The sequence below is a fragment of the Lepidochelys kempii genome, chromosome 9 (assembly GCF_965140285.1).
Source record: "Lepidochelys kempii isolate rLepKem1 chromosome 9, rLepKem1.hap1, whole genome shotgun sequence".
In the NCBI taxonomy this organism is placed as follows: Eukaryota; Metazoa; Chordata; order Testudines; family Cheloniidae; genus Lepidochelys; species Lepidochelys kempii.
In genome coordinates this window covers 17,729,685-17,751,525 of record NC_136388.1, presented here as the reverse complement: position 1 = coordinate 17,751,525, position 21,841 = coordinate 17,729,685, and the positions used below count along the sequence as shown (strand labels likewise).

The following is a 21,841-nucleotide window of genomic DNA, read 5'->3' as shown; positions in this document are numbered from 1 at the left end:
CCTGATCCAGATGTGACTGCATTAAGTAAAGCATTTAAATCTGCATTCTGGCCACTAACGACCCTCTTATTATTTGTCTTAATTATCTGTAAAGTACATTAAGATAATTGAAAGATACTATAGCAATTCCAGAGTCTATTGTTGTTATTATTATCCATGACCACTTGAGATACAGATCCGTCCTAACCCTTAAGTTACCAAGTGATAAATGAAATGGAATGACTCCACAAAAACAAAAGGAGAGTGAAAAAGATGCCTTCGGTTTTATAGTCCTTTATTTTTTAGTTGATCCTCCCATAATAATGTTCTGAAATGCATAACAGTTACATTGTACAAAGCATTTAAAGAAAGTACCTCAACTTGCCGATTATTTCAAAATGAGATTATAAACAAAAGGAAATAAATCTGGTCCCTCACTAAAAGGCAAAAAAACAAAACAAAAATAACTGAATACAGTCCGTTATTTATTTATTTTTTTAACGTAAGTTTGGAACACTTCATCTTACAAATAGGATTAACATGAACATAACATCACACAAGCTCGCAGACAACCAGCATAAAATATTGGGTACAGTTTTAATCAGAAGAATCATGCTTTCATGAAGAAATTATAACTGTTTATACAATTGAATCAATTTACTGTATTTAAAAAAAACTAATTCGCATCTATTAGTTATTTAGTTTCATTAAAAAGAAAAAAAATAGGAATGTCAGAAAATTTCGAACACTGTTTTGCACTCCAATATACACAGATCAGTTCACCTCACTTGTTTTGAAGTACATGGGTGCCTACATCATAAAGTAGTGGGGGATTGGAGCAGTGCTGTTTAACGTAGGAACAGTGCTATTTTAATCAACAAACAATTGTTTGCCAACAAATAAATACATGGTACACACACCACAAAAAAAGAAATTAGAGGAAACAAAACAACACAGCGACATGATTGTCTAAATTTAAAATGTCATTACAATGATTTGGCAAACATTGAACTAGTGGTACTGTTGATGAAATGGTCCTTTGACAGAAGTAGCTGAATGACTTAAACGTCTTTGAGTGGTGAACATTCATAGTTTACAATATACACAAGCCTCTTATGTATTGTCTCTCAAAGTTTTTTTTTTTGTCTTTTCTTCTTTCTTTCTTTTTTTTTTCCACAACGCAGGTAAGAAGAAAAAATTACGGAGAGGATGAAATATTCCCTGTTATTGGTTTCTAATATTAATGATGGATAGTGTGCATATGATAGAACTACTTTCTTTCTTTGAAGGGTTAAAATGCATAAAGCTTTAATGAAGAGGATTTGTACATAAAAGCAACTGTTCCCAATCCTGTGTCAAACTATCTTATACAAAAAGAAAAACAATTCAGTTTCTATTTTAAAGGAGTGCCCATGTGTATCAATGCAGTCTTAACTCATCTGCCCCCACCCTCTCATGCCGGGTGAATTGGAAGACATTTTTCCCGGCCATGGTTTACATAATCCACTGAAACTTTTTTTAAGTCGCATTGATCCTCCAGAAGTCAGCAGCTGCCTTGGCTGTGCAAAACAAAATATTGAGAATAAATAGTTTCTTTCTTTTTAAAATTATTCAGTTTAAGGTCATCAGACTTTAGATGAGTGACCCTGCAGATTTATAAGGCATTCTGCTCAGCAGTCTTTTAAATAGTCATATACGAAAGAGCCATGCTACTGGTTTGGACTTGGTCCCAATTCTTGGTAAGGTTTCACAATGTCATACATGACTAATGGACTGGATGGCACTGGATTCTGCGGCAGCTCTTGCCATACTATGCCACATGTTGGGAGAATTGTGGGATGCAGAATGGAGGGAGTCCTTGTCAGAGAGAGAGAGCATCATAGCATATGCCTGAATGAGGAAACAAGAGAAAGAGAAAGTGGTAAACACTGCAGAATGCACTGCTTTGACATTAAACCATGTCACCTATATGGAAGCAGCCAAAATTTGATCCCTAGAGAGTATTTTGTATTCAGTGGAGGTCTAAATTTGGATTTATGTATACAACATCTGTTAGGTAAAGCTCTGCCAACCTTTCCTTTGACATTTTTTGACCCACTAATAGTAATAATTCTTTACCTTCATCACCCAAGGCTGACAAAGAACTTTAAAAACATTCAGTAGTAATTTCCTGGGTGGTTTCAAGACAAGAACACAACGAAACCCCTTTGTAATTGCTTCCAAATAACATTCGAAACTGGGATTGAAATATCAGCCTAGCTAAACGCTGCTGAACAGAGAAATGCCATGGACATAGTGAGCAACACCACTAGGAGGCGACAGTACCTCTGGCAACAGACCCATCCCTAGGGAAAGTTCACTAATTCTCTTGAATGGTGCAGTCACACTAACTTGTGAAAATACTTCTGGCCAAGTCCTCTCAGTTGTATTGGAGCACACCCACTGACTACAAGTGATGACTCCAGCAGGCTTGCACTGGTGTATCTGAGAGCAGAATCCCACTAATCACAGTGATGTAATCTCTGCATATGTATACAGGAATACATTATACAGCAACATACTGTTTTTTAAAAATATTCCATATACCTACATATCATGGGCCAGATCCTTAGGTTGATTACACCACCCAAGAATATGCCCCCCTCTTTAAAACAATCTGATATCCCATTTGCTCTGATAGTAACCACAGAATGGGGAGAGCACATTTTCAGGGCTTACTGTGGATCAGGAGCACAAACCTTTCTGTTGTGATTAAGATGACTCTAGTTTACCACACACCAGCAGGTCCATCTTTTGGATACTCAGTGACAATGAGCTTAAGATGAATTAAGAATTTACCTGGGTCTTGGATTTCCTGTACAATGGTTGCTTTAGATCCTCTGGCAGGTGTGAAGTATTGAAAGCTGCCAGTTCAGCTTCAGTGTATTGATTTTCTTCCATCTTCCTCATTTTGAGGCTATCTGTGAAGTGCCTTATGTGATCCAAAGCAGAGAGTCCAGTCTTGGTATACTCATCCTCTTTATACCTACAAAAATGTGATGGAGGTTGTGGGTTTTTGAATGTAATTAAAATCTTTTGCATGCCTCCAAAAAAGGTCTTCTTATAAGGACTCACCAATATAAGGCTACTGCATACCAATTCTCATCTATTTAAGTCTGCTCTAAACTGCCTCACTTTTAACTTCACCAAAAATCATAAGCAGCTACAGTATGGTCCAGCAGGTAAGGATAACGGCATGGGACCATTGCACAAGTCACAGGCAGCTAGTAGGTGCCAGACAGTATATGCTACATGTTTATATATGTATCTACTCTGGCCTGACAATCGCTCATAGCTCCCTGTGCCAATAATTTCTACTCTTAAAAGGAACTGATTGCCCAAAGGGGCTGAGGATAGGGCTGGTGTCAGCCAAATACAGGTGCACACTGACATTGCTATTGGGGTTAGCTCATTAGGGCTGTTTCCTAGCATGCTTGCCAGAATTTGGTCCTTGGAATGCTTGCACTGTTTTCTTTTTTTTTTTCTTTTTTACCTTTATTTGACTGTACCATTTAAAATACTAGGAAGAAACCAACCTGCCAGGGGAAGTCTTGCAGTTCATTTCCAAAGTACTTGTTTCTTCGTAGTCATCCTCAGGGCTCCCTTCATGTAGGTTACTTGTAACCGGTTCCTTGACTGGCTTCCCTGCAATTTCACTTTCTTCGTCTTCCTCATCCATCACTGCTTCATCTTCTGCCTCTTCATCATCCAGCAAGTCTGAGTTCTGACTTGCCACCAATGCTTTCTCATCCTTAAAGTGGCTGCCATTCATTCTAAAAGAAAATAAAAATCAATCAATCGATGTATAATCAGGCTTATGAAATCATACCAAGTAGAGCTGAAAAAGACCTCTCCTGCTGCCAATGCAAAATGGTCCCTTCCAGCATGCTTTGTAGTGTTTTGTACTCTTTAGCTTTGAATATCAAGGAATTATTGTTGTGAATTCTGTTTAAAAAACAATGAAATATTATGGCCCAAACTGCATGGAATTCCACTCTTAGTTTTGGGAGCCCATCCCACTCCATTGTATACATAACCGTCAGGAGGTGTTTTCTGATGTTCTTTTTAATTTTTCCTGTCCTTCATTTAATCATAGTACTCCTACTTATACCAACTAGCCTTGGCAAAATAACCTAATGCATTTTAATGGGAGCTATAGAGGCTGAGAATCTGAATTTTTTAAAAATGGCCTCCAATAGTATGCTCACAATTTTGCAAAATCAAATGCAGGTGCAATATTTTCTACAATAAATTGTGCTCACAACTCCACTCATTAAGAAGCCCACTTATGTCACTGCACCCACAGATTATGCCTGGCATCTGACTGGGTGCAACTGCAGGTACAAATAATTGTGCCTGCAGTTTTGCACCCACACTGAAGTCCAGGTGCAAAATTACACCCACAATGATGGGAGGCTGGATTGAAAGGTGGCCAAAAATAAGGGCCGATGTCAATAACGAAAAGGTCCCTTAATTCTCAATATCTAATGCAATGTTTTAAGTGAGAAGTGAAACCAACACTCTTATTTAAATAATAATTATAGCAATACACATTTTGAAAATTCAGACATATCATTAAACTGTCTTGTGCTTTCAGAGCAGGTTCGCTCTTTAGGGCCTGTTACAGCATATTCTACAACGGGTGCTAAGTTCATGCTGACCTATAGACTTGTACTCTGTAGCATTTTTGATTAAGGGGTTTTATCCTGTAGGTTGCTGAATAACTTTGGAGATGCTCAACTTTTATTGACTTAAATGGGAGTTAAAGGTGCTCAGCTCTGCCACAAAAATGTATACATTGATACATGCTGAGCCATCTATGCAGCTGGTGTAAACTGGAATAGCTCCATTGACGTCAGTGGAGCTATGTCAACCTATACTAACCTGTGTAGCTGGCCCAGTGTTTTTATGTAAGAAATAACACTGCACTGGTTGGCTCATTTATTGTTTTAATTGCATACGTGGCCCTTTGCCTTCCAGGAGTACAGCTATAAAAATGGAAACTTTGTTGTCTGTACAGAGTTAGCTTGAGAATATATGTGACTTAAACCATGCTGCATGATACAGAATATACTGAGAATTTTAACACAGGAAGATGCCTCATGAAAACACATTAGATATTGATGTTTGGTTTATTGTTAATAACATCTTTACTTTCTTAACCAAAAACTTTAGCACACCAGAAGCGGCCATGCCTGCTGGCTGCATTCCTCTAGGGTCATTGTGCTCCTGTATACGTGCAATGAGATTTCATCTATTTGCTGTCGCTTAGTTTTTCCAGGAAATCATCATATGGCTAACTCCTTCAAAACCGCACTGGGAATGATTCAGTAATTGTCCATGTCATGAATCACTGTCCCCACATAGTGGCCTTTATGACATATAAAAAAGTTGTTCCAGTTGTGCCCGCCAATGGGCCAACATCCCCCACATCTCATCATCTACATGACAATAACCATTATCAACCGATATCACTCAGATCTGACACCCTATTAAAAAAATCAGGAAGTGATCTATTTGCAACACAATGACAGAATCCCTGAGTTTGCACTGAGTCAAGATAGTTGAACTGCAAAGGAAACAGAGGATAATTATTCAAATAGAGTCAAAGAACAGATATCTGTAACATCTTTTATCTAAGTATGATGATGACATGTTTTGGACAGACATAAGAAATTATTAATCATGGCTCCAGCTGACAACTTGCTAGTTATGCTAAATCAAGAAATGTTAGAAATGAAAGGGAAATGGACTAAAACCAAAGTAACGAAAGCCATATGATTAAGAAAACAGATTCACTAATTTTGCTTTCAAGTGCAGTAATTTGCCAAGGATAAAACATCCATCAAAAATAGACTGAAGCCCTGAATTTAGAAAGGAAAAACTGTATGACCCATCAACCTTTTCTCTTTACTGCCTTCCTGTTGAGACATGTTGAGACCAGATGTGCAAAAAACAAACAAACAAACAAAAACCCCAACAACCCTCATTGCCGGTCAAGATGGAATGAAATTTGAATATGCATGTAATAATTTAATCAGTTGCCTTCATGAATATTTGTCTTACATCTACTACTGTTGATTCCAACACAAAGACAAACTGGAAATTGAAAAGGGGGATGAACGTATTCACTATCAGCAAACAATTTCTGATATTGATAATCTGATGCAAATTAACTGAAAGAGGCAGACAAAGTTGGAGCCTTTATACTACTTCATAGAGTATATGGTTCATACACATGCTCAATATGGTAGCCTTTAAAATTAGAAGCAGACAAGCTCTCTCATGACCTTTATGCTTAGCCATATTTTTATAGTAGCTGAACATTCTTAGAAGTTGTTATCTGTTCCTGATTTATAGTTCCTTATAGTTAAGGAAAAATTAGATTTACATATGCACTTAAATCATATCCTGACAGAACGAGAGTCTCATATGGCTAGAGTAGTGTGAATTACTTATTACTAGTAGTTGTACTAGTGACTTCATGGTAGTGAGCACTTTACCTGGTAGTAAGTGTATGCAGGACTGGCCCCTTAGTAATGGCCTTGCATTTGTACTGAGGAATTAAATTTAACTTCTTCCACTTTGTTAATTGCCCATTTACCTTTAGATTACAATGTTCTTTCTAATCCTCTCCGCACATGGCTGACAATGCTGTAGGGTCTGTGATTTTCAGTGAATTCAAAATGGAGGCAATTTATAGTATGTTTAAGTGGACAGGAGAATTGGTGTATGGTAGCTTTAAATTGGGAAGCCCTCATAAAAATAGACAGCTACCCATTAAAAAGATGTTTCCTGATGCCTAGTATTGGCTGTACTCAGGGATTTTGCTGCCTATCACGAGATGATGTGCTCTGCCCTGTATGTATACAACTAAAGTTGTGACATGCTCATTTGAACATACGCCTTTGTTTCCAGGCTTTTGTTTATTCATCTAGGTTGGTGTCAGCACAATTGTTTTGCTAAACTGATTATATGACAATTGTGACAGCAAGGATGCTAAAATCACTTCTGGTTCAACTCAGCCAACTTCCTTTTTACAGTACCCATAATACTCAAAATAGCAGTCATGGGAAAATTAATTGGGAAAGAAACATAGTCATCTTGAGGAGCTGTCTTACTACAGTGACATCTTACCTTTCTTCCGAATTTCTTGGGGATTGGTTATTGTGGTTGCTGTTTCCGATGAAATTCCGAATTTCTGTGAAATAAGAATCCTCTTTGTCATCCAGAATTGCCCCCGTGCTTTCAAGTTCTGAGTGAGGTGAAGATGTTGCAGTACCTTCAAGAAGGTAAAATTGGGGAGAGGATTGGTCATTTGCATTTTTCATCCATTTAATCCTTTACAAACTAATTTAAAAATAAAATTTTCATGTGCATCATTTTAGGACAGCTGCCAATATGAAACCCCTAAGACAGTTTTCAAAATAGTCTGTGTGTGTGTATGTATTTCACATTTTGGCTGACCACTTTCAAACATTATTTAAACTTCATAACACCCAGTGAGGGAGGGAAGTATTATTAACTCCATTTTACAGATGGGTCAGCTGAGACACAGAGAAATTAAGGGCTAAATCTTGTTTGCATTGAAGTCTATGGCAAAGCTCCGAGGGATCCAAGATTGTGTCTTAAGTCAGTGGTTCTCAAACTAGGGCTGCCGCTTGTTCAGGGAAAGCCCCTGGCGGGCAGGCTGGTTTCTTTACCTGCCATGTCCACAGGTTCAGCTGATTGCGGCTCCCACTGGCCGCAGTTCACCGCTCCAGGCCAATGGGGGCTGCGGGAAGCAGCGTGGGCCGAGGGATGTGCTGGCCGCCCTTCCTGCAGCCCCCGTTGGCCTGGAGCAGCGAACCGTGGCCAGTGGGAGCCACGATCGGCAGAACCTGCGGTCGCGGCACATAAACAAACCGGCCCGGCCCGCCAGGGGCTTTCCCTGAACAAGCGCAGCCCTAGTTTGAGAACCACTGTCTTAAGTGGCGTGCCCAGTATCACACAGTGAATCAGTGACAGACAGACAAGTTCTGTGCTGTAATCATTAGAAAAAACAAGGCTGGTTCCCACCTTCTCAGAGACACACCTTATTACAAACAGGGGTGATTTGCTTGTTTAAGCCTGCCAGTCTACCTGACTGCACAAGTGAGGCAGATACAAAGCCTTTAAATAAATATTGGTGATAGGCTGTTACTCAGAACTGGTGGGCTTTAGCCCTGTCCCTTCCAGCCACTGCTTTTAGTTGAGTCCATTGCATATGTTTCCAAAAGGGCTGGAGGCTGAGATCTAAGAAAGGAGTCTAGTAATTTACTCATTATCAGACTCATATGAGAGGAGCAGCAGGGCCAAATTCTCTGCCTGGGGAATAGTTAGACATTGGATTTCAATGTAATTCATGGATAGTGGACATTTGGTAGAACTTTAAGTCTAAAGGGCTGATGTAGAAGGCAGCTACAAAGACAGCTTGCATACTGGGTGTTATTTCTCTGGTTTACATTCGTAGCAGTTGCCTTTACCAAAAATTTCAGTGTCTTTCTTTCCTGTCGCCCTGTAGCATCAGTAACGTCAGTAAATAAACCTGCGTGTTAGACCCGGAGTTTCAAATGGAACATAATCTTACCTCCTGGTTCTGGAGTATAGTTTTGAAAATGCACATCACTGATATAGTTACTGAGGTCTATAATTGGATAACACCCAGGAATATCAATGAGAGGCATCTATATGCATCAAGGAAAAGACAATCCCTGCATTTGATACATGTGTTTGATTATTTCTAGTTAGGTAGATAATGAATTAAAGAGAATGCAGATAGGCATTTTAAAAAAGTCTACAGATTTCTCAACCAAGCGTTATGCACTGTCTCACTATCCCCTTTCTCCCCCCACCCCAGTGCTACTTTCATGGCCCGTGAAATCCTCAGATGTGGCTCTCTTGATTTTGTGGGGGACCTGGTCCAATTTGTGGCAGTGGGGACAGGAGGAGAGAGGCTCCACTGGTGAGAGCTGCTGGTGGTCTGAAAATTTTAGGGGATGGTAAGAATAACCTTGAAGGCACTCCCCAGAATTCTAAGGCAAGGCCTTCTGCTGACAGCAGTGTGATCATGGAGGTTGCATGAAAAATCATTTTGCAGGCCAAAAATACTATGGCTGGCTTGAGTATCTAAGTATGAAATTGCATTAAATTATAAAAAGAAAAAAGATCTATGCCTCTTGAAAATCACTGGGATTGGTGCTCCTAAATCATTTAGGTACTTTTGAAAATCACACTCCCAACACCCAGAACCTGAGAACAAATGGTGCATATTTCACAAAGCCAGTGTTGAAAATGACCAGGAAGTACTTGTATATTAACACTGGATAGCTCTCTGGTGCAGTGAAAGGGGAAAATGATTACATACCAGACATGTTCCCATTCTCATGCTTTTTTAAATGTCTGTCTAGATTGGTTTGTTGACCAAAACACCTGTCACATAAGTGACATTTGAATGGCTTCTCCTTATTGTGGATGTTACGGACGTGCCTCTGCAGGTTAGACGATATGCTAAAAGATCTGTCACAGTATTTGCATCTAAAAAGAAACAAGAGGAAAAGAAATTGTTTATTAGTAACTGGAATAATAATCAGAATAAAGGGTAAAGAGCATTTCACAAAATGATTGTTCAAAACACACTTCAGACCCTAAATTCTCCCCTTTTTTCTTCTTTTCTGGATTTGCTGATAACTATTGACTCGATCCCACTCCAATTGCAGTCAAAGGCAAAGCTCTCGTTGACCTAAATGGTACAGGGTGGCACCTGAGGGGCCCAATTCTCTGCTTCTTCACAGAGCTTTCAGACCGGTGGAACTCCACTGACTCGTGACCTACAGGTGCAATTCAGCAAAGTGCTGAGTAGCCTTAACATACACTGTAGCTAAAAGGAATTGCGGTTGAGCTTGCTCAGCACCTCACATTTAGGAAGAAGCATATTTCTGATTTAACTGCATCAAATTAGTTAGCATAATTGATTCCCATGTATTTAAAAGTATTGCCTGCAAAGTTGAGGAGTCTGAAAAACAGTAGAGCATAATGCTATTGTTTCATGTGCTGCCAATACAATACAATTAAACACTTCTGGAAAAAAACATGAAACAAATTCCTTTTAATACTCAAATAAGGTAAAACAGGCCACTTTGTCTTTGCAAAATTATCCTGTGTGATTACATCTTTTTTTGAGGAATTAGTTTGCTCAGTTGCTAATCCCAAAGGAAATTCAGTTAGCTTCCAAAAACCAGCAATAAACAATCCAGATCTTTAATACCGTGCCAATGTGGGTAGTTTAGTCTATCACTCTGGTACCAGAGGCATCAATTTTCCTACTCTGTAGTGATTTGGAGTCCCTAAAGCCTTTACTGCATTGCTCTTTAAACCATTACTAAGACATACTCTAACTGTTCCAAATTCTCTTTCTGGCAACTAGCCAATAGTCTTCATCACCCTCGTTTTTCAATCGTCTTACTTTTCCTGTGCTTCAAAACATGTCCATTACACTCTGAACAGCATCAGTTTTTCAGTGCAGAAATTGTCCATTATGCTTCTAATTGTTTCTGGCTTTTATGTGGTGGACAAGCGTAACATGCTTCAAGATGCAGCTTCAGTCATGAATAAAATTAGATGCAAATCCCATTTCCCAAAAAGACTCCAGGAAGAAAAATTCATCACAAACAATGAGATTTTCAGCTCTTTACAGGTTCTTAAGTGCACAAATTTGTGTGTTTGTTTTATTGGAACATGACTTGGCTTCCTTCCAACTGATTTTCAATGAATATTTCATTTTCAATAAGCTAACGCTTCAATTCTCATTTCTACATATGCATAACTATCATGGATATTAATAGCAGCTACACATGCTTGTCAACAAGAGAGTAAAGCCAACTATGTTTCTGGTAATTATACATAGTTCAGAAAGAATTCAAATTAGACAGGAAGTAAATTTATACACCAACATCTTTGAAACTGTTTTTTGTTTTAAATCACATAATCTAAGGAGCACCTGAATTAAACATAAACACTACAAATAATACTGCTGTGTTTTTAGGCTGGGATTTACAGATGTGCCCAAGTGATTTAGGAGTATGACTTCCATTGAAAATCAATGGGACTTATGCACCTCCCTCACTTTTTGAACCACCTATCCTCAAATGTCAGTCATGTGCAGTGGGTGGAATTCTGTTACCACAGACATCAATGGGATCAGAGTTAGATTGATCTACCTGTTATTTATCTAAATAGGTACATCTACTAAGGGCCTGAACCTGAGATGCGGGGCACCTGTAACACCCGCTGAAGTCAAGGGGAACGTCAGCACCAATCCAAATCAGGTCCATCCATAATAAGATCTTTGGAATGTATTTATTATGGATGAATTCTGAAATAATCATATCATCTTACATTTAATACAGCACTTTTTATTCTGCAAGGTCCCAAAGCAATTACAAAATTTGAATGTGGGATACAGGAATCTTCTTACTCACAACTGGGATGCTTCTACCTCTGGGGTGGAACATGGAACGGTTTTGGTGTTGTCTAGACCAGGATGAAAAGTTTTGCTGTTGTCTAGACCAGGTGCTGTTTGTTTTAAAGACATGTTTTAACTAATGAGTTTTAAATCCTCTATGTAGCCAGGGTACGTTGTATTTTAATATGTGTTTGCTGGTCAAGGTGATCCCACTCTCTGTTGCAGTAGTTACCACAGGTTTCTGCGTATATGTGCAGTGGTCACTGATCATTCCTGAGACTACCTATACCTCACCATGAGCTCCCTCTTAGAATTGCCTAAAAATATGGCTCTTGTCACACTCAAGGGGTCATACAGCCCCTCTTCATGGATTCTCCAGTGCTTGTCCCTTCCCATACAGTTCTACATTATTTGGGGCCTGCTTATGCAAAGGGATGTGGAGGAGGATTTTGACCAGAGTTTGTAAAGTGCTTTGAAATAAAAAGTGCAATATATATAATTGCAGCTATAACTTCCCCCCATCCTCTACCCTCCACACATACAACCTTTAGAAGGCTATACATGGTAAATATCACATGGTTTTTCATGGGCATCCTGCAATACAACTGTAGTTAGATATAAGCTTGATTCTCAAGGAAGAACGAAAAGCTTATGGAAAGTTTATTTGGACCAACATTACAGCTGGTAAGGAGCAAAATAATGCCACTGGGGTCAAAGTGGCATTCCCTCCCTACCCTCAAGTTAGGCCAGGTGCATTAGAAGGGCCTTTGTCTTCCACTAACACAACAAGCATATAGCACATTGCTGAAGGCAGGGCACTAGGCTGGATTGATTACTGGTGTGCTCTGTAGTTACAACAGCCAGTTTCTTCTCTGGATAAGAGATCCTATAGGAGATCCTATTTCTGTGCATTAAGGCAAGTGGGAGAGTCTCTGCAGTCAGGAATAAGGTCTACCATATTGTCAAAGAATTTTCAAGAACTTCATGTCTTCAAGTCCCTACCCCACACCCTGCTTGTAACATCTACCAAAAAGGAGCTGAGCTTTGAGACTCTCATCAAGAAGTGGCGTTATAATGGAGGTAAATATCCTTCCTCAACCCTACCTTGTGAGTGAACATGCCCAAATAGAGTTGGGAGCCAAGGCAGCTTTAAGTTAGACCACTGCCTCACAGACCCTTAAAATTAGTGGAGTGTCATTGCATACATAGGAAGGAGAGGGAACATCAAATTTCCTAATTCTGCACACACCAACCAGCAAATAATACTATGAACAAAATTAAAAACATTTCCTAATAATGATACTCAAAATCCCAAAGTGTTTTACAGACTAATTTATCCTTACCACACCTCTGTGAAGGAGGCAAGTACTATTGTACCTATTTTTCAGATTGGGAAACTGAGGCACAGAGATGGTTAGGGCTGAGATTTTCAAGTCGCCTTGACACACAGTTCCCATTGAAATTAATAGGAGATGTCTAAATCTTCAAGACAGCTTTGAAAATCTCTCCCTAAGGGTATATCTACACTGTGATAAAAAGCCTGCAGCACTGAGTCTCAGAGACTGGGTCAGTTGACGTGCGGTTACAGGGCTTGAGGGTGAGAAAATTGCAGTGGAGACTGTACCACTGACTCATGGGCTCAGAGGGCCCATAGCCTGAATGCCTACGCTGCAATTCTACAGCCCAGCAGCCCAAGCCAGCTGACCTAGACTCTGCGACTCACTGCCATGGTTTTTTTATCTCAGTGTAGACATGTCCTAAGTGTCTTTCCCAAAGGAACTGAAGGCCTAATCCAAAACCTACTGAAGTCAACGGAAAGAATCCCATTGATTTCAATGAATCATAGAATCATAGAATATCAGGGTTGGAAGGGACCCTAGAAGGTCATCTAGTCCAACCCCCTGCTCGAAGCAGGACCAATTCCCAGTTAAATCAAATTTCCTAATTCTGCACACACCAACCAGCAAATAATACTATGAACAAAATTAAAAACATTTCCTAATAATGATACTCAAAATCCCAAAGTGTTTTACAGACTAATTTACAGACTAAATGAGCCCGTAATGAGTCAGTGCCAGAACTGGGGACAAAACACAATATTGAACTCCCATTTCCCTGCTGTAAACACTAGGCCATGCTCATGACCACAAACACATTTTATTATACCTGTAAGGCTGCTCTCCAGTGTGCGTCCTCAGGTGACGTGTTAAGTTAGCCGATCTTGGGAAAATCTTGCCACAGTATCTATGATTAGAAAACAGTTTCTATGACAAAGTCATCGCAGTTGACATTATTTCACTGTGAACTGCATAATGCACCAGACGCATAGCCATAATTTAATCAATCCTGTATGGTACTGGGATTTCTTAGGCATTTAAAAAATTCAACGAAGGCATCACAGAAATATAAATTACCCATGAATGAAGCCTGAATTACTGGCACTTGCTAGATTTCCTTGCACATAAGCAAGCAATTTATGCAAACAGACATTAGTTTTAATTACCTTCCAAAATTCTAATCTAATTAATTCTATATCTTTCACATTCATGTTTTAGAAGCCTGAAAATCTGTTATTCAAGGCTTAGAATTCTGATTTGAAGTAAGGAGATTCAATTCTTTCAATTTATTCTATGTGTCAGCAAATGTGACATCATTCTGTGCATTGAATAGGATCAGAGCAGACAAGATTCAAAGACCTAATCCATCAAGGTATGTTTCTATAACAACTTGTCTTGAAAGGTGACATGTTTTCAAAAAGATCAGATAAACTGATATGTCAGTGTCAAATACCCTAGCATTCTAGAGATGATATAGAGACTTAAATAAGGCAATTTTAAAAATCATTCTACCATTTCCCTAATATTTCACAGGGAACAATAAAACCTTCTCAAGGCTCCCAAGTAGCATTCCAAAAAACAGCATGATTAGAACAGTTACATTAAGGACCTTCAGCCCAACCTTGCATGGTAATAAGCACTCTCAACTCCCTCTGAAGGTAATGTGAGTTACAGGTGCCATGCATAAAGGATGCATGCAGAAGCTTTCAGGATTTGGCCCTCCATTTTTAACATACAGTTTATTATTTCATACCAAGCATGACTATACAAGCATGACCCTAATCCTGCTCACGTTGACAAAATTCTGATTGACTTCATTCATACGTGCAATGACTATGAACTTATAGTTTTTGTTCAGATTGTAAACATATGTCCTTATAATTCATATATTTTGTGAAAGATCCCTTCTGACATTAGAGGCAGATGGTCTGAGGAAAGCAGCCCTGTAGCCTGTGATCAGAAAAATTAATAGTGAAAGCACATTTATTAATATAAAGGTGATGAGGAAATTTGGGAACAAGCTTGTTTATGCAATATTTTCAGCCTCATTTATCAAACTCGAGTGATGTAGGACAAATTCCTCATATAATAACAAAAAACAAAACACTGTTTCTATGTTTGACTGAATAAAGAGCACTTTGAAATACTATAGACCTTCCATGATCTCTATTAATCATCCAATCAGGAGTAATTTCTAAAGTAAACAACAGCGTCTTTTGAAAGCAGAGAGGAGATGTTAGGAGACCCTGTCATGATTAGCTCAGCAATTACCTGCAGGTATAGCGTTCCTTGCCCTTCCTCAGGAGGTTTTCTGGTAGGGCACTCGGTGGGGCTCGGAAGTTAAACATGGAAGGGACAGATTGTATGAGTTCACTAGCTTCTGGTTTCAGGGCACTAAAACTCTCTAGTTTTTCAGCCATGTTTTCTATAGCTGACATCTGCAAGAGGAAAAGGAAAAAGGAAAACATATCACAGTGAAGGTGCTCTTTTTCTGTACAGATAATTCGAAACACAAAGAACTCCATTCAAAAAATGACTGTGCATAGAAAACTATTTTGGTTTTTCACTCTGTGAGTAGGACAAAGTGATGGAAAACTATGTTATCACAGTTTGAATAACACAAGTAACTTTTACTGACAGTAGATCACTCCGCAGCAGTGATGACGTTGTACCTGACAGTTCCTGTTCATCTAGCAGATCATGTTTCCTAATCTCTGTACATGCTAATAAATAACTAATTCTACATGAGAGCTACACTAATTGGTATGAAGGCTTATAAAATATTTACGTTCAAATACTTTTTTTTTTGCACTACAGTGTAGATTCCTATGCTTTTCTGCTACATTGTTTTAATGTTCTTGCTCCTATAGTAATTATTTGTAAACTCTGTATAAGGCAGATCCTACACTTGGGCTTGATCAAGTAAAAATAATGGGTGATCTGGAGTTGTCTTATGGCAAGGATTCTTGTTCCCACTGAAATCAGCTGGAATTTTGCCACTAATTTGAGTGGGAACAAGAACTGGCTTTACATGCACATACCACAAAAAGGATATGCTGTCTAAAAAGGATCACTTGGAGAAGCTGGGTCTTATTGGAAAGTACCTGTAGCTGGTAGCGGAAGGATTCTTTTTAAGTTAGCACCTGCAATTTTCAGATATAAATCTGATCCAGTGTATACACTATGATCTTGAAGATAGCAAGTCACATTTGGATTTGAATTACATGGTGTAAATCCAGAATTAAGTGGAATTACACTCTCTAATCTAAAGGAGGGCAGAATTAGCCTCATAGGCCACAGGTGTTTACAAGCCTGATAGATCAGTTCCCATTAAGCAGGAACTGATATATACTGTGATCTCTTGGCAAAATTTATTTTTTTCCCCACTGTTTCGGGATTTCTTTCTTAGCGTTCTAATCTCATATGCTAGCTGGTTTGACTGCCCTCGCTCCATTCATTAAAAAATATTCTGTAATAATACTCAAAAAGCACGATGGCCAACTTTTTCAAAAGTGATTTTGGATGCCCAAACTTAGACACCTTAAAGGAACCTGATTTTCAGAGTGTGGGTGCTCAGCACTTTCAGGCCACTTGAAGATGTCTCAGGTTTGGCACCTCAGAAAATTACCCCAAATCATCTGTCACGTTTGGAAACCTTGGCAACACTGCAGAGTTACTGTAGAACATGGTAACACTTGAAAATAAGAGTTCCCTCATCTCATTCCCCCCTCAAAAATCACAGTGCTCCAACTCAAGATTATAAGAGGAATGCCACTATGCAGTCTTCTGAGAAAACTGACAGAATAGAAGCTAAAGAAAAAAGCCTACACATTTTACAAAGAAGGAGAAAGTTACTTTAAAGCTCTTAAGACTAATTCTCCTCTCTCTTCCCACAACATAAATAAAAAAAAACATTTCTAGTGAAGTCAATGGAATTACACTATCCCAGTGTAATAACCCATGTCTGCCTCATTATCCAGTGTTTAATAGTAGAGCTTACTACATGAGTAATGCCACTGAAGCTAACTGATACTAAGGATGAGCAAGAGTTGCAGAAGGATCTGATTTGCCTCTCACACAGACTGGGGTAACTCCACTGCGTTAAGAGGAGATACTCCTGATTTACATTGGAGTAAGGGAGGGCAGAATCTGCCTCACAATGTGCAAGGAGATTATTTTTCATAATGCAACATAGGATTAATAAAGTAATATTCAAGAGACAGAATATTTTTCATGGAACCTTCCTCTAAAGTCTGTGGCGCAATTGGTCTGATTTTGATGCTTTTGTTACAAAAAAAATTATTGCTTGAAATGACTATTCATGTTCTGGTTAGCTCAGGGTTTTTGGGTTTGTTTATTTTGTTTTTCCCTTTGCCTCATAGCCTGCCCTCTCATTTCATGCTCAGACTCCTAATGCGCACTACAAATTGCAATGTACAGGGTACCACTGCCAATTTGCCAAATGTCTTTCATCAGACATGGTGCAAAAAATCACAGAAGGAAGTCAAGATACATTTACTTGTCGGGCAACGAATGTGAAAGCATTGAGAGGCAGTAGGGGCTGTAAGCTCTGGGGTTTGATTCATAATCACTCAGCTGCTAAAACATTCTCCATAGATGCAAGTGGACAGCACATTTGTCAATATGAAGGATTTTGACATGTACTGATCACAGGGCTGAGATATGTAATGATGCTGCTTCTGGGATAGGAGGTAATTCTGTCCCAGCAGAGCAATGTCATTATCAACCCATACAGCTCAACATCACGATATATTTATTTTGATACCTCTTCATATTCTTCTTTACTCAGAATCGATTCTTAAAGCATTTATGATTGTATTTCCACTGCCTTTAATTCCTTCTAATTGTTCCTGGCAAGTAACCATTCTGATATTTACTATTGCAGAGAATAGATGGCTTGAATGAAAAATAACCTTTGGCCTTCCGGCTGATTAGCACTGACAAGACAGTGCATGGGTTATGATAGTACATATTTATGGTGAAGAATAATAAGTGCATTGAGGAGGATAATAAATGTTTTTATTTATGTACATATAATACTCAAGTCAGTTTCATTATATAGGGGTTTTAGATCAATTTTTGATCAAATCAACATTTTTCATGTACATGGATCCCTACAGTAATATATTAAATAAACTATTTTCCTATTTACATTTAAAATGACTTCATCATGCTTAGTATCATTGTTTTATTTGCAGCTTTGGGGCGTGATTCTGCTCTGGCAGTGATGTAAATCAGGACTAAGTTCACCGATGTCAATGGGGCTACACCAGTGTGAGGTCAGAATCGGGTCCTTAGTTTCTTATTCACAGAAACCACAAGCACTTCCAATTACTGAAAAGCAATAACAGCTTTTTAGAAATACATGCCCTGCCCTAAGAATTACTACAGTTTTTTTTAAACAATGTAGAATGTAGTTACCTTATGTGGTTTATATTCTTAAAGAAACGCACCATCTCCAAGAGGAAATATTAAGTATTTGGGGTCAGATCCTCAACTGGTGTAAATGAATATAGCACCACTGAAGTCAGTGGAGTTACACCAGTTTACATCAGCTGAGGCTATAGCTCCCAGAATCCAAACAATGCACATTTTTAAAAGGTAATAAGGAAAATAATGACTATTAAAAGGCGACTTTCCTTTGCTTTGCAGCCAGCCAGACCTGAACTAAAGTAGGGATAAAAGTGAGGGAAGGGTAAGCTATTAACTCCCTTCCTTCCTCTTGCACATATACTTCTTTTCCCATTTGTATTCCTTCCACTCATCACCGAGAACCACTGAAGCAACATAAACACTATCAGTGAATCCTTCCTTTCAGCATCTTAATGCTGGCTATGGTAGCACTTTGCGTCAGCTAGAAGGAAGGGCTGTGGTTTCCCCATCAGAGCAGATCCTCTCCCCCCTGCTTCCCCCCCCCCCAAAAAAAAAAGCCCCTCTAAGGCAGAATTGAGGATTAGAGGATATACCAGCAATGTAAGGTCAGAAAACATTTCAGGAATGGCATAGTTATCAAAGTAGCAGCCATTAGAAACTCAGGAGATTTAGAAATGATGTTAGATTTAAAATAAAGCAAACCACTTGAAAGCACGACAGTATTGGGAATTAGGGAGGGAGAGAACACCCCACCTTGCATTAGTGTTGCATTGTCTGTGGATCCCCAGTTGACCTTGATGAATCAGCTCCCCACTACCTCCCAGGTACTTCCTGCTCCTCTAGATTCCACACTTTGAGTCCTAATCCCCCTTCCCCAGCTTTGCTTCCCTATAGATCTTCTAAAGTCCACAGGGCCTCCTGTGATCCATAGTAGATCCCAGGGAACCATGGGCCTACTCTGGTCCGCTGTAGCTCCTGCAGCCCTATGTCCCCAAAAATAGCATGTCTGAATGACTTCAAATTCTCGTAACTGATCACTGGTCTCTAGCCCTTCCTTTAAAGTGGAAATTCTTTTTCTGAGTAGTTGGGACGCTCCTGGCTAAACATATAAAATAAATCTCAGCCTTAACAATGGAGAGGCTGCAATGATCAGTGAAACACTGATCTGCCAGCAGGGTTACTTAGCAGAGTTACTTATGACAGGCACCCACCCTGGGAGGTTAGGTAGATAGTTACTGGAACAGGATGCACTTCCTCTAGCCTGTGGTATCAAATCCAAAATCTCTTCCCACACCAAGATGCTCCCCTTCCACAACTTAAAGATAATATGATTGTTTAACACAAGGCTGCCCAGGGCAATGCACCACATTATAAGTGGAATGGGTTTCTGCAGCTCTTTAGCCCAAATTCTGATCTCTCTCCATTCAAGTGAATATTTAGGGTTCAGTTATCCCATCAAGGTACAGACATACCTTGGAGGCAGTGAAGAGCCAAGCCACCCCCAGGTGAGCTCTGGGAGGAATCGTGTCTCAAGGAAGCACAATTGCTTCTGGTGCTCCCAGGAACAAAGGGGGAGCACACCTATCACACTACCTCTCTGGACAATATAGTATGTTTCCCCCTTCATATCTGGGGGCTCATCCAAAGCCCAGTGAAGCCAATAAGCATCTTTCCAATTACTTCAATGGGCTCTGGAGCAGGCCCCTGAGAATGTTCACTGACCAGTATGAAGCACAGAGCATGGCCCCACACTTTCCACCTCATTTGGCTTGTACCCCAGTTCAGGGTAAGAGAGAACACTCCTTGTATTGAGGGAACACTGGCCACTGCATGGTGGTGCAGTTGTCAGGACAGGAAAGGCACAATCTCACTCTTAATGTAGAATTAGTGTAATTTGTATGTCTACAGAGCAAGTTAGCAGAGGAGGTAAGAGAGCGAGAAGATTGCATTACATATTTTACATAAAGTTATTGCCTTATGGACAAGTAACGTCTGCTCCTAATCTGAGATCAGTGAATGGCAGTATTTTATAAAGAACTGTAATTTTTTCATTTACATATATGAGAGTTGTTGATTCTATCTGAATCCAGATGTCTGGAAAAGGAAGTAGCTTTACCCCCACCTCCCTCCTGGTCCCTAAGAGGCTATTAACTGCATACTGACGCAAACCAATATGTAGTCACAATTCCCTAGCGCTGACCCAAAAAGGCAGACATTACCATAATCGGATAAAACAAGTATTTTTAAACATTTCAACAGGCTAGATATCATCAACAAGGGTCTCAGACATTTGTCTTAAAATTTATTTGCAGCAGCAGAAAATCAGTGACATACATAAAGGAGAGTTTCTTTAATTTTTTTTTTAAAAAAAGGATAACCTGATAGTATGAAATGATCTAGAAACTAGTGTCAATGAAGTGCATGACCTAATTTTTAGTTTTACAAATTAGACTGCTTAATGCTATTATCATAAAAACAACTGACTTCATGGCCATAACTCATGGGAAAGGATTGTACAAACGTTTGTTTTCTATTTTTATTCGTCTTATTTAAAGGAATCTCAAAATCCTGATGATTAAAGTTCAGCAGTTCTACCTTCCTACCCCAAACTATAATGATTTCTTAAAAAGCATGACTTTCGATCAATTTGTTGTACTGCAATCCCATACCTCACCACATCACATTCATGTTCATGACCAAGAGACTGAATGACTACATTTTGTGAAGTATCAAGTAAAGACCAAAATCTGATCTCAGGTATACCAGTGTAAATCCAGAGTCTCCATTGATACTGATATAGCTGATCTGGATTTAAACTGATGTAACAGAGAGCAGATCTTGGCCTATAACAAACACAATAAATGAAAAAGCATGGATAATTCATCGCAAAATGTGTTTCTTAGTTATTTGGACAACTATTTTAATTGTTTATCATAATTCTTCATAATGTTACTGCAAATGCTGTCCTAATTGAAGATGTCTTTATAGCACACTGCCTCTAAACTTTAGTGAGCAGTAGGGACAGAGTGCCAGTTTTTGGGATGGAGATTGAATATATTGTGATCCATTCAAAATAGAGTGTTTCCAATTGATCTGCACTATAGGATTCATGCCACAAAGTGAAAAATAACCTTAAATAAACTTAAAATAGATGAGCCAGGATCCCATGAATTGAGATATACAGGTTCAAGCGACACATTCAAACCCTTCAAATTGGAGACAAAGCCATCCATAAATCAGCACTTTCTCCAATCAGTTTAACAGTATGCTTTCAATACATATTGTATTGCAGCTGTTCAACCATCATCATGGCCAGAGGACAAAAGAAAAAAATAGTTTGATGACATAAATTTGGGGACAGAGCCAACATTAGGGAGAGAGGGTGGAAGAAAAAGAATGTACTGAGATTTTTTCTGTTGCATAATTACCACAATACCACGCTGTTATTTTAAAAGTGTAGTGGAACCAGAGTGCATCATACAAGTCACTTAATCCTCCCAACACCATTAGATGGCACCATTTTGAATTCACTCCACTGAGGAGAAAAAATGTCTGGGGCCACCTGTGATGATGTCAATGTTGCGCGGTCTATTTCTGTTTTACATCTATT

General features: G+C 39.1%; 1 protein-coding gene across 7 annotated transcripts in view; it reads right to left on the bottom strand.

Moving 5' to 3' along the window:
* Nucleotides 1–267: 267 nt before the first annotated feature.
* Nucleotides 268–21,841, bottom strand: part of MECOM (MDS1 and EVI1 complex locus) — a 458,380-nt gene continuing 436,806 nt past the window's right edge. For all 7 annotated transcript variants that reach the window (XM_073359440.2, XM_073359443.2, XM_073359442.2 and 4 more), the window contains 7 exons: nt 15,109–15,275; nt 13,667–13,744; nt 9,404–9,573; nt 7,156–7,300; nt 3,555–3,791; nt 2,818–3,004; nt 268–1,869 (listed from right to left, as the gene is read on the bottom strand). In XM_073359440.2, coding sequence (XP_073215541.1) covers nt 1,735–1,869; nt 2,818–3,004; nt 3,555–3,791; nt 7,156–7,300; nt 9,404–9,573; nt 13,667–13,744; nt 15,109–15,275 — 1,119 coding nt within the window. In that variant the 3' untranslated portion in view covers nt 268–1,734. The remainder of the gene's footprint in view (nt 1,870–2,817; nt 3,005–3,554; nt 3,792–7,155; nt 7,301–9,403; nt 9,574–13,666; nt 13,745–15,108; nt 15,276–21,841) is intronic.